The sequence below is a fragment of the Tupaia chinensis genome, unplaced genomic scaffold, assembly GCF_000334495.1.
Source record: "Tupaia chinensis unplaced genomic scaffold, TupChi_1.0 Scaffold000101_1, whole genome shotgun sequence".
Taxonomy (NCBI): domain Eukaryota; kingdom Metazoa; phylum Chordata; class Mammalia; order Scandentia; family Tupaiidae; genus Tupaia; species Tupaia belangeri.
In genome coordinates, this window is record NW_006159565.1 from 1614916 (window position 1) to 1626779 (window position 11864).

At 54.3% G+C, this 11864-nt stretch overlaps 1 protein-coding gene across 6 annotated transcripts in view; it reads right to left on the reverse strand.

Annotated features, from left to right (window-relative positions):
- The window catches only part of RADIL (Rap associating with DIL domain), a 115091-nt gene that overhangs the window by 2372 nt on the left and 100855 nt on the right, over positions 1 to 11864 (reverse strand). For all 6 annotated transcript variants that reach the window (XM_027769989.1, XM_014585958.2, XM_027769991.1 and 3 more), the window contains 6 exons: positions 10030 to 10142; positions 9111 to 9348; positions 8216 to 8388; positions 2212 to 2362; positions 760 to 950; positions 150 to 498 (listed from right to left, as the gene is read on the reverse strand). In XM_027769989.1, coding sequence (XP_027625790.1) covers positions 150 to 498; positions 760 to 950; positions 2212 to 2362; positions 8216 to 8388; positions 9111 to 9348; positions 10030 to 10142 — 1215 coding nt within the window. The remainder of the gene's footprint in view (positions 1 to 149; positions 499 to 759; positions 951 to 2211; positions 2363 to 8215; positions 8389 to 9110; positions 9349 to 10029; positions 10143 to 11864) is intronic.

Genomic DNA, 11864 nt, shown 5'->3' on the forward strand with positions numbered 1-11864 from the left:
GCCCCACCCAGCCAGTCCCAGGCTGCACGTGTTCATGAGGCAAATCTTGAAAACCCAGGCGCCCACAGGTGGAATGACCCAAGGGAACCAGCCATGAAGTGCCGAGCAGAGTAGGGTGGGTGCAGGTGTGAGCATGAGGGTGGACTCACCTTCTGGAGCTGCACCCCGAGGTCCACTCAGTCCATTCCTCTGCCCTTCCAGGAGTGCATTCCCACGGATGCTGCCAGACTCTGGCCAGTCGGGGTCTCTGGGCTCAAGGCCAAGTGGGGTGCTGGGAGGTGTGAGCAGGCAGGAGGTGTCTGCATGCAGAGGGTTGGCTTGGGAGCCCCCACGGCCTCCACGGGGCTGCCTTCCTGGGGGACCCTGTGCCCGGGAAGCCCCGGCAGAAGGAAGAGTGCATGCTGGGGCAGTTTCAAGGGCTCCTCTGCCCGGATCCCTCGAAGCTGGGAGGCAGCTCTGGCCATCCAGGTGGTCCCCAGGCATGGTGTGGTTCCCACCCTGGGAGGGAGAAGAGCAGGAGCTCAAATAAGTGGGATGGGCCAGGTGATGAGAGTGGACCACAGAGGGTTGGGAGAACCAAGGGGGTTCCCTGCCATCTGCAACCTCAGCCTGTAGAGGAGAGACCTGCAGGGGCTACTGCATCTCTGGGACCTGCTGCACCCCCCCCGCCCCCTGCCACTGGCTGGGGCTGGGCCTGTTTCCATCCTAATAGCAAATGAGGGCTGTGGCAAGCTCATTGCACCCATTCCTCCCGGGTACCTCGAGACACTCTGGCTGGACAGGCCCACAGCCAGGGCTGGCTTTGCTGCGCAGGCTCCACAGGTAGTGGCGGATGTAGAGGAGGTGCTGGTAGACGCCGTCGTCTGGGCAGTCTGCTTCCAGATCTACCTGGAAGCCCTCGCTCGGCAAAACGATGGGTGGGGGGTTTTCATAGGACTCCAGGATGTCTTCTGCAGGGGCAGAGAAGGTGGCTGAGCCTGGTGGCAGGAGCAAGGTGCCCTCCCCTTGCCAGGCGTACTGGACCTCCCCACCCTCCTCCATCAGATGCTGCAAGAATCAGACAAGCAGACTGAGCCCAGGGTCTCAGACCCGCAAGGACATAGGAGGAGGGATCTAGCCTTCGTCCCTTCCAAATCCCTGATGGCTACCCAGTATGACATCCAAGCTTCCCAAAGAGGAGAAACAGAAAGGCCCTAGAAGTCGGAAACTCTCTTGCCACATCCCCCAACTCTCAAGTCCCACAGAGCTGCTCTGCACCAGGTCTTTGCCCCTGGCCCCCTGCCTAGGCAGCTCTAAATACCCGGATCTCACTCGGCCCCTCCATGGTGGTCCCTTGGCCTAGGCTGACTACACCCCTGGCTGTGGCATTTGTGTGCGGCTCTCAGTCTACTTGAACATGAGTGCCTTTCAGACAACAGGACAGTCATGTTAACATCACATCCTGAGTTCCCAACACCGCTGCACCCATGCAAGCCTCAGAAACGAGTCAATAAATGGGGAAGAGGGCCCAGAAAGCATCAGGTGGAACCAGGAGTTCTGTTCAGAGATGCGCTGAGCCACCAGGAGACTAAGGTAAGGGGACGTGGCATGAGAAGTCCTATTTCTTTCTTTTTTCTTCCTACTTGCTAGAGAGCTCACCAGAGAAAGTGACAAAGCACCCTCCCATGAGAGATGGCCAGGCTGCAATCCCTTCTCCTCCATTTCTTCTGTTGAGATTTTGGGCACACAAGCATATGTGCATGGTATGTTTTCAAGCCATTGGGTCCAGGTCTCGAACCACACAGAAAATGCACACATATGCTGTGTGTATATATATATATACACATAGATCTACATGTATGAAAGTATGTGTTCATACACTCATACACGGCAAACTACAGGGGAGGCCCCATCCTGAGGGTCCATCAGGAGAGGGAGAGACCTTTGACCTGGGCCTGGAAATTGGAACTTGGGCAGATTCATGGGCTCCTTGACTTCCAGCCATGGAGATCCCTAGGCTCCCAGGTGGGGGGACAGGGCAGGGCCCAAGTAGAAGTATGGATGCTCTGGAGGCTTCTCCAGGGATGTCCCCCTAGAAGGGAAGACACCTGCACTGCCTTTCCTGAGGCTCAGGTTGAAGCGGGGCTGCCTCTGCTGCCTTCTCTGCTATTGGGATAAAGATCCCTCCGGGTCCTCAGTTCCCCCTTGCTCCTGCCCTGCAGTGGGGCTTACCTGACTGGAAGGCGGCAGGGCAGTCCTGAGCTCCCGGCTCCCAGGCACTCATGGGGCCCATGGCCGAGGCCAGCTGGTATTGAGTCAGCAGCCGGTGCAGCTGTGCAGGGCTCAGGGCTGGGAATGTAGCCCGCAGGGTTGCCCAACTCATCTGAGGACAAGAGGGCGCTCATGGTCAGAGGCCTCAGAGTGCACAGGGCTGTCCTCTAACACAGCCCCACTCCCAGGATGGGGAGCCTCCAAGGGTTGCTCTGCAGGCAGCCAGCAGAGGGGCAAGGCCCCTGGTCATGATCTGGGCCAGCACACACAGTTGCCCTGGAGTCCCCACTCTCACCAGAGGCCATGTAGGGCAGCAGGGACTAGCCACAGTGAGTCAGCAAGGGGGGTGCATCACAGATGGCAGCTCACACCGGCTGCCTCACGGGGCGTCTGTTTCCAGGAGAGGCTAGCAGGTACCACACGCAGCTCCTTGTCCGGCGAACATACCCCCTCATCACAGTAAGGAGTCACTTCACAGGGCCGCACAACGAGAGAAATGACCACGGGCAACTGGAGGAAATGGAACTGGACCCCCGCCCTCAGCAGTAGAAAGAAATTAAGTAGGCTAAAGACACATACCGAATGCAAAATTTGCAGTCTAATTTATGAGCTTACGACTTACATCTTACCTAAGTAAGACAAAGCACGAGCCCCACGGAAAGGGCGGATTTGCCTTCTGCATCACTGGACCCTGGGCCGCCATCCCTCAGGGATCTCCTCTTTCCGTCTCTAGTTTGTTTCCCTGTCTTCTGGAACTCATTCCTTCTGCTCTTTAGTTCACCCCCTCATTTCTGTGGAGCAGAACCTCTTGTAGCTTTCTGGCAAAAGTGCACTGCAGAAAAGCTGCTACCCTTGGAGGCTAGAAAGCGTCTTCCTCTTACGTTTCCACTTGACTGGCTGCTTGGCTGGCAGAGAATTCATTGCAGTCATCTCCTTCTGAATTTTGAAGGAAGCTTCTTTGCCTTTTCACTTCCAGTGTTACTCTTGAGAAGTCTGAAAACATTCTGCATGCTGACCTTCCAAATATGTCTTGCTTTTATTCTCTGGAAGCCTGCAGGTTCTCTATGCCCCTTGTTTTGAATTTTTACGACACTCAATCTGGGTGCAAGTTCATTCTCACCCACTGGGAGTACTTACAGTTGAAAACTCAGGTCTGGGAAACGGACTTGGTTCAATTTCACTTCCTTACCACCATATTCTCTGCGCTTTCTAGACTATTTCAATATTCAGCCTTATTGACTGGTTCTTCAGTTTTCCTACCTTTCCCTCCTCTTTGCTTCTCTCTTGCTCAACTTTTTGTTTGTTTGTTTGTTTTTGAGAGGTCTTGGCTATAGGGCACGTGCACTTGCCAGAGAAACAGAGAGACACAGAGATAGAAAGTGAGAAATCACCCCCAGGGGGGATGGCCATGCTGCAATCCCTTCTCCTCCATGCTCCTCTCGGGATCTTGGGCACGCACGCACATGCGCTCAGCGTGAGTTTAAGCCACCAGGTCCAGGACTCAAACGGTAATCAACAACACAGGAGTCCAGCGACAAAGCCATTACATCAACTGCTGGTCCCTCTTGCTCAACTTTAATGCCAACATCCAGAGGCCTGGGCTGTGGTTAAATGTCTACACTGAAGGGGCTATCAGTGTCCTAAGGCTACATAGGGTAGGGGAAAGTGTCCCACCATGCCACCCCAACTGGCTATAGACCCCACATGCCCCATCTCCACCTCCACCTCTCAAACACATCCATTCAAAAAAGTCCTCAGTTTACCCAGGTGGATATTTTTTATTTTGATTTTCTACACCCGTGCTTCTCTTCCACTTCTGCGGTTTGTCCAGGGTTAGTGTCAGGGAGAGAGCCTGCAATCCGTGCTAAGAAATCACCTCCGCAGGAACAGGACTCCCTCCTGTGTTCCATCTTACTGTCTTTTGGTCTACTTCTTGGATGATTTCCTTAACTTTATCTTCCAACCCTGCTATTGAGCTTTTCGTTTCTGCTTTCATCATTTTAATTTCCAAGAACCTTTTTCTCTTATTTACATGTGTGATCTTACATTTTTTAAAGGTTTGAAACAAAACAAAAAAGAATATGGTCCACAAAGCCTAAATTGTACTCTTCAGCCTTTTATAGAAAAAGTTTGCCAACTCCCGTTCAACTTCATTCCCCGCTCTGTCCTCCCAATAGAAGCATTTGCGAGGATGCCTGGCTGTTTTCTTACTCCTATCTGGAAGTGGGTGCTAAGTGTCTCTGGGGTCCCCAGCCTGAGAGCGGGACACGCCACCTAGAGCCCACTTGGCTGCTTCCCTGTGGAGCCCCCGGTGTCGATGTCCTCATGCCTTCCCCGGGCTGCGGCTGATGACCTGTGTCTGCTGAGTCAGCCCATCTCGTGGCCGGAGCACACGACCTGGCAGCCAACGTGGGCAGCACACTTTCCCCCAGGCTTCCCCCTTCCAGCCTGAGATAACTCTCCTCCCTCAGCTGGACCTGGCCAGAACTCTTTTTAAAATGTTCTAGAAATAACCCTTCACCCTTTCTGTCTTCTGCCAGAGCAAGAAAAAGGCAGCTGTGCAGATGGGGGAAGGCAGGGACCCTAAGTACTCCTGCAGCTTCTCTTCCATGTGCATTTCGTATTGCTGCACCATGATCACACAGAAAATGCGACGCGTCTTAAACGCACAACTCAGTGAACTGTCTCAGTCCCAAGAACGAGAACCTGATCACGAGTAGCTGCAGCCCAGGAGTCCAGAAGTCCATGGGCCCTTCTAGACACTGTGGGCTCCACAGGGCAGGCCAGCAAACCTGACTTCAGGAGCATAGACACGCTGCCTGTCCTGAAACAGTGCCGCGGGAATCGGCACACGCGCTCTCGTGTGCAGGCGCCTTCGCCCGACATGATGTCTGAGATGTATCTGTGGCTCCCTGTAACAGGTGTGCTCGGTCTCCGTGAAACACTACTGCAGCGAACACACCACCCTTCACGTGTCCATCATGCTGCTGATGAACAAGGGTTGTCCCCGGTTTGAGGCCATGGTGAATACTACCACCATACACACCCCTGTATGTTGGAAAGTTCGAATGGAGACACTCCGGGAAGGAGAATCCCTGGTCGGAGCACGTGCCATGGTCAGCTTCAGCGACTGCCAAGCAGCTCTCCACGGTGGTTATGCTAATATACACCACCAGCAGGCGCCAGTGAGCGCAAGGTGCTGCACCTCCTCCCAGGGCTTGGGACTGGCTTTTCCCTCTTAGCCATTCCGATGTATTTGGTGATTCCCCTTCCTCATGATCCCTTCTCAGGGTTTGGTCTCAAGGTTGTACTACTGTGTTGAAATAAAATGGGATTTCCTTGTTTTCTAGTTTCTAGTAGAATGTAGGTAATAATAGTATTACTTTTTCGATGTTTAAAATAATTCATCAATAGAACCATCTGGGTCTTAAATCTTCTTTGTGGGAAGGTTTTTAAGTAATAGATTCAATTCCTTTAATAAATATAGAACTATTCCTTTTGTATCAGTTTTTTTAAGAATTATTTTATTTAACTTAATTTTATTTATTTATTTATTTATTTAAATTTGACCAGAGAGGGACAGAAAGAGAGAGAGAGAGGGAAAGTGAGAAAGAAAGCTGCCAGGTCCAGGACTAGAACCATGGTCAGCCATGTGGGAGTCCAGCGCCCTTAACCACTACAACTCCTGCTGCCCACCCCCTTCTATATCAGTTTTAATACAATTTTTTTTCATTTGCCCATTTTATCTAAGTTGTCCAATTTATCTACATCAAGTCAGTTCTAATATCCTTTAACTAATTTTTACTGCAGGATCCGAATGATGCCCCTTTTCTATTTTCAGTACTAGAGAACTGTGTTTTCTCCCTTTTCTCTTTCCCCAGCAATGGTCCCTGCCTGGACAACGCCTGGGTTCTCAGCCTCACACCTAACCTGCTTCCAGTTCAGCAAACGTCCCCGGGAAAGCAGCAGCAGAACTTCAGCTCGGCTCTTCGTGGGCTCCCTCCACACATCGTACTTCTGAGTCCTTCGGCAGCTCTCCGATGCCCCCAAACAGATGGCTTTTGTCTTTTATCCGGCTGTGGAAGTTCTCAGCAGAAACGTAGGCTTACCCCAAGCTACTCCACCCAATCATTAGTGCTTGTCAAATTATCGGGCTGCTCCTATTTTAACCCCACCTTCTCCTGTTGTTAGCTAGGTTTTGCCACACAGCCCATGGGCTTTGCCTATTTCCAGAGGCACGTTGGTGCTACCACTTCCTGAGCCTTTTGGTGGCTTCACTGTTAAACTGCGCTGCTTCTCAGGAGTCCGCTTTCTTAGATCTGCCAAGACAACTGCTATTCACCCATTTGCCTTCTGGATTCCAAAATAGTGGGTTGCTGAAAAAGTCATGATGCATTTTTGCAGAGAAAAACTACATCATGGCTATTCTGACAACCCAGTATTACTGCTTTCATCTCTACCATTTTCTTTTCCTTGTGAGTTTATACTATTAAGAAGCATTGCTTTACTTTTGCCTACTGGTATTTTAGGAGGAGGCGAACTAAATTCATCTCTTCTTCAATCTGCCAGATACACCCAGACATCCCCACTTCCTGAATTTTTTATAGCGAGTAAGTGCTTCCTTTTTCTAATTAAACAATTAAATAACCCCTAAGATGACATTTTAGTAACGTACAGCTCCTACTGTATAATGTATCTGTACTATTTGATGAATGAATAAGTGACACACGGAACAGAACCTTTGTTTCATTACACACTCACTGTGTGACCTCAGCCTTGTCATTCACGAAACATGGATCCCAACTCACCTACCGCAGAGGACTGCTGTGAACATCACACGAGATACGGTAAGTGCAGCCTGTAACACTGCAGACACTCGATCATGAGCAGTAGCGACTGCTACTCCTAAAGAACACTGACAGGACAGCAGATGAGACCGGTACGTTTCGATCCCGTCTGCAGCAGACTGCTCTGCCTCTGATACGAAACTGGAAGGCCCATTTCGCCCTCTTGAGTTTCACTTTAAGCTGGCTACTCCAGAATCAACTCAAGGTTTGGCCTGAAGATGGGCAAAGTACCCAGTTAGTCAACATTTACCTCCCCAGGCGGCACAGAAAGCAGATTTCATCTCGTGCTGCCCTGCAGGCACTCTCTCCATCACCCTACAGCATGTTCAATATTTTCCAGGCACAAACAGAAACCACTGTTTTGATTTCCATTATCTGTGACAAATGTCAGGGGAAGTAGGTGGTGGATGACCAGGGAGCATGGAAGGGTAGCTATTAGCCTCCCGTTGCTATGGCAACAAAGCACAGACTTGGCAGTTAAAGCGACAAAGGTGGATGACCTTGTAGTTCCCTGTGAGGCGCTTAGCATGGTCTCGCTAGGCTAAAATCAAGGTGCCTTCGGGAGGCTCTGGGGGAGGATCCCTTTCCTTGCTCATCCGGACTGTCGTCAGAATCCAGCTCCTTATGACTGGAGGACTGAGGTTCATTTCGATGCTGTCAGCTGGGGCCCTTCTAGCTTCGGGAGGTTACCGTGTTCCCTGCCTTGCGGCCCTTCTCCACCTTCTGAGCCAGGCATGGCATCCATCTAGCCATCTTTTTCATGCACTCTCATGGATGCAACTGATTAGACTGGGCCTGCTGGAATAACCCAGGGTCATCTCCCCATCTCTACATCACGTTTGCAGAGTCCCCTTTGCTTGTAGAGTGACACAGTTACTGGTTCCAGGGACTAGGCACAAACATCTTTGGGGCTATTATCCTGCCTACTGCGGTGGGAACAGCTATGGAACAGAAGCAACCTTTCCAGTTATCTATGGAACATTTGGATTTTCCAGGCCTGGAAGCCAGGTACCAGCCTTGGCCTGGTGTGTAAGCTGATGACTCACGGGCAACCACCCATGGGCCCCCACCCTCCACTGCACTTGCTGGCCTCCCACTGCCATCTATGTCTCTCCTACCTGGATGAGCTGAGCACTGGGGGTGGCTAGCAAGTTGAGGGTGCAGGACAGTTTCCGGAAGAAGCGTTCTCCAGCTGCCCCGAGGCCAGTGCTCCTCATCCACTCCAGGAGCTGCTGCAGGCGGGTGCAGGCCTGGACACCCCTGGGCCAGTGGAAGCAACTCAGAGAGGGGCCTAGGAAGAGAGGGAGGGTGGGAGATGATGCCCAGGCCTTCCCTGGGGCAAGCCAGGTACCTGCTGGTCCCCCGGGGCCTACCTTCTCTATTCCAGTCCATAGAGGATGGCTATGAGAACTTGAGTCAGTTTCCAAGACAACTAACCTGCTTCCCAAGCCCCTCTCTGGAGCATGGGAGGGAGTGAGAGTGGGAGATAAAACCCCCCACCCATGCTGCCCTTCCTATGCAGGTAGATTACATGTGCAAGGTCATTACCCTTGCTCTGGTCTCTGTGCCCCAGCCATGTCCCAGGCTGGAAGTAACTGGTGCCCCTGAGCAGGTGAGCGTGTCAGTTCAGAGCAGCAGGGTCAAAAGTCTGAGGTCTTGCTCTGCAGCACTGACAGTTCTGGGACAGTTCGATAAGTCTCCTGAGCCCATTCCTTGCACATCATAGGGAAGGGGCCCTGTGAGACCTCAGCCATGGCCCCTGTGCAACACTGACAGGGCAACGGCCCCTATGAGGACATGCTCTGGGTGCTGAGTCCTGTCCCTGGGCCTCAGCATGCCTCCCACCCTGCATCTCCCCCCAACCAGATACAGCCCCCAGACCTCTGGCCAGAGTAGAACTATCCCTCAGGAGACACCATCTGAGGGGTCAGCAGCCCTTGGCATACAGTGAGGACATATCCTGAATTTCTCATAGGGACACAGGTCCTCCTCCCCCCAGGGATGCAGACTCACCCCTCTCTAGGAGCTGGTTGAGGAGCAGGGTGCTGGAGAAGAAGAAGAGGTAGGAGAGCATCTGGGAGGCGACCTCAGGGTGCACTTGGAGCTGCCGCAGGAGGTCTAGGGCAGCCTGGTACACGGACACGACGCGGCGCAGCTCCTCGGGCAGCTCGGGAGCTGAGCACCAGCTGTCCCGGAGCTCCGTCTGGAACGGGGGACATTCCAGGAGCGCTGGGAGGCAGACATACAGGGACTGGGAGGGCGAGAGAACACCAATAGCCATTTCCAGGGATGCTGGTGGCTGGCCTGGGAGCATGCCAACCTAATGCTCTTGCCACGTGCGCTACTGGCAGACACGAGGGTACCGGGAGCCGAGATGGAGTGCAGGGGGCTCAGCCAGGGCTGGCCAGGGTGATCATGTAGCATCTGCTCCTGCTAGAGGCACAGATGACCCTGGGAGTTGCACAGAGGTGGCACTTGGTGGGATGGGCTGGGCTCTAGCAAAGGGAGCTAGAGAAGCCCCTGCGGGGACTAGGCGGAGGTGGAGCACTGCCAGCTCAGGGCCACATGGGCAGCAGCAGCACCTCTGCACAAGCAGGTTCAGGTGATGGCAGCAGAGGGTCCACATACCTCACTGCTGACCCAGCACTCGCAAGCCAGGGGTGTGTTTCAATAGGAGAGAAAGGAGGAACCAGGATGATTCCAGGTTTTCTGCTTGGGGGCTGGGAGTTGGGAGGTGAGGGAATAGCTGGAGAGGAGAAGGGGGGTGCGTCTGAATCAGCAGCCACTGGCTTCATCAGGCTCCTTGCCTAGGCACCCAAAGATCCCTGATGAGAGCCGTCAGCACTAGCACCTGCCTGAGCCCGCCTTATCCAAAGGGCAGCCTAAGCACAGACTTGGGGGCCCTGCCAGGACAGCAGCCCGGCTGGCACACCTTGGAGAGGTAGTACACACACTGCTGGAAGGCGTACAGCACCACCTCCTCCAGCACCGCCATGGCCTCCTCGCTGGCCGTCAGTGTGCAGGAGAACAACGACTCCTTCGAGCCTGCAGGGAAACAGCAACACCCATGGTCACCCCTGGGATCACGGCACTCAGCAGGGGCCTGCCAGAAAGGTCTGCCCAGTCGCCTCCCGAGTGCACTGCCCAACACTCCCATCTGGGTTCAGAGAATGTGATAAACCAACCACAGAACTCTGGGCCATGGCTGGGAGTGTGCACTCCCCAGCTGGCTGAACCTAAACCTGCCTGCCATCCTCGCCAAGGGGCCAGGAATGCTGGGGCAGGGGCAGGAGTCCAGAAGCTTCCATGCCCAGGTGATCCTAAGTGCATCAGAAGCTGGGTGACGCCTATGTTCTGGCTATGGTTTCCCTGAGAACCAGCTGCACCTGCAACAGGAGACACTCGCCCCACCCTGAGGTCACTTCTCACTGGGACACAGGTCAAAGGAACTCCGGTGGCAGCCCTCGAGGAGGAAGTCACTCTATGGAATCATAACATTGTTTCAAGAAGGAACCCAAATTGCCTACCCCTCATCCTTGACACCTGAGAGGCTGCTAAGACACTGCCTCGTAGGGCTCTGGGCAGGCACCTGGGCCTTCCCAGGCTGGAGTGGGGTGGTGAGGGGCTGGGCAGGAAAGGGGGCCAGGGGAGCACTGGCTGGTGCAGCTGGAGCTGAGACTTGGGGGAGAGGCACGAGTGGGTGCCAAATGATTCTTTCCTCTGGGAGGGGGTTCTTGTAAAGGCGAGAGGGCTCCCAGCAGGGAGGAACCTCCGTAGGGGTCTTCCAGAATGGGAGAGGGTGTCTGGTTGTCGCAGTGACTGGGGGTCCCCAGGCACTTAGAGGAAGGAGCCAGGATATTGAACGTCCTGCCTTGCTCTTTTTCTGTCTCGCGGATCCTCATCTACTTATCACAAGGAGCTGCGAGCCGACCACGAAGTGCGCCCCTGGTGCAGAGGGCACGGGCACCCACATGCCTTCTGTTACAAAGCACTCACCCTCCTCTAGCCCCCTTCCTGCCGTAGGAGGCACAGTGTGGGCCACACTGGGGAGAACCCTCCTGTCCGGCTGTGCAGAAGGTGCTGTGTGGTGAGGACGCCAGCCACCCAGGCCGGGCCGACTGGAGGACATCGTGAGCAAGAGTCAAGTCCAGGGCAGCCCCCCGCGGCCAGGACAACGGCCACTAGGAGCCCAGGGTGTGCTCCCACCATTTTCGCTCTGTCAGTCACGGTACTTCTCCTTCAGGGGCTCGGGGCTCTGCCACACTCACCCACCAAGCCCTCTCCACAGATTTACTCCAAGAACCCTCAAGGGCCAGGAGGCTGGAGGCCAGCGGCCTGCCCAGAGCCAGCCTCCTCCCTCGACCTACAGGCCCGGTCTGCAGGGTCTCACTGGGACCTTCGTGGGGCCAGCTGTCCTGTTCCCTGCAGCCTCACTGAGCAGTTGGAGGGGACCTAGGTCGAGGGGAGGGCAAGGGGCCCCTAGGCCCTTTGCCAGCCGCAACAATCCTTTCTTTCCGAAGCCTCCACGCCTACAGAGAAGTGCTGGCCTGCCCAACAGCTGACCAGATCAGCAGACCAAAGTATGCATGGTACATGGAAGCTGTGGGCACGGGAGCCAGCAATCGGAGTCCCAACCTTTCACCTGCACCAGGGCCTGTGCAGGATGCCCCCGTGCTGCCAGGTCTGTGGAGAATCCAGACCTGCCTGGCTCCTGAGGGCAGAGGGCTGGCAGGAAGGGGGCAGCGGTTTGGGCAGGAAGAGGAAGAG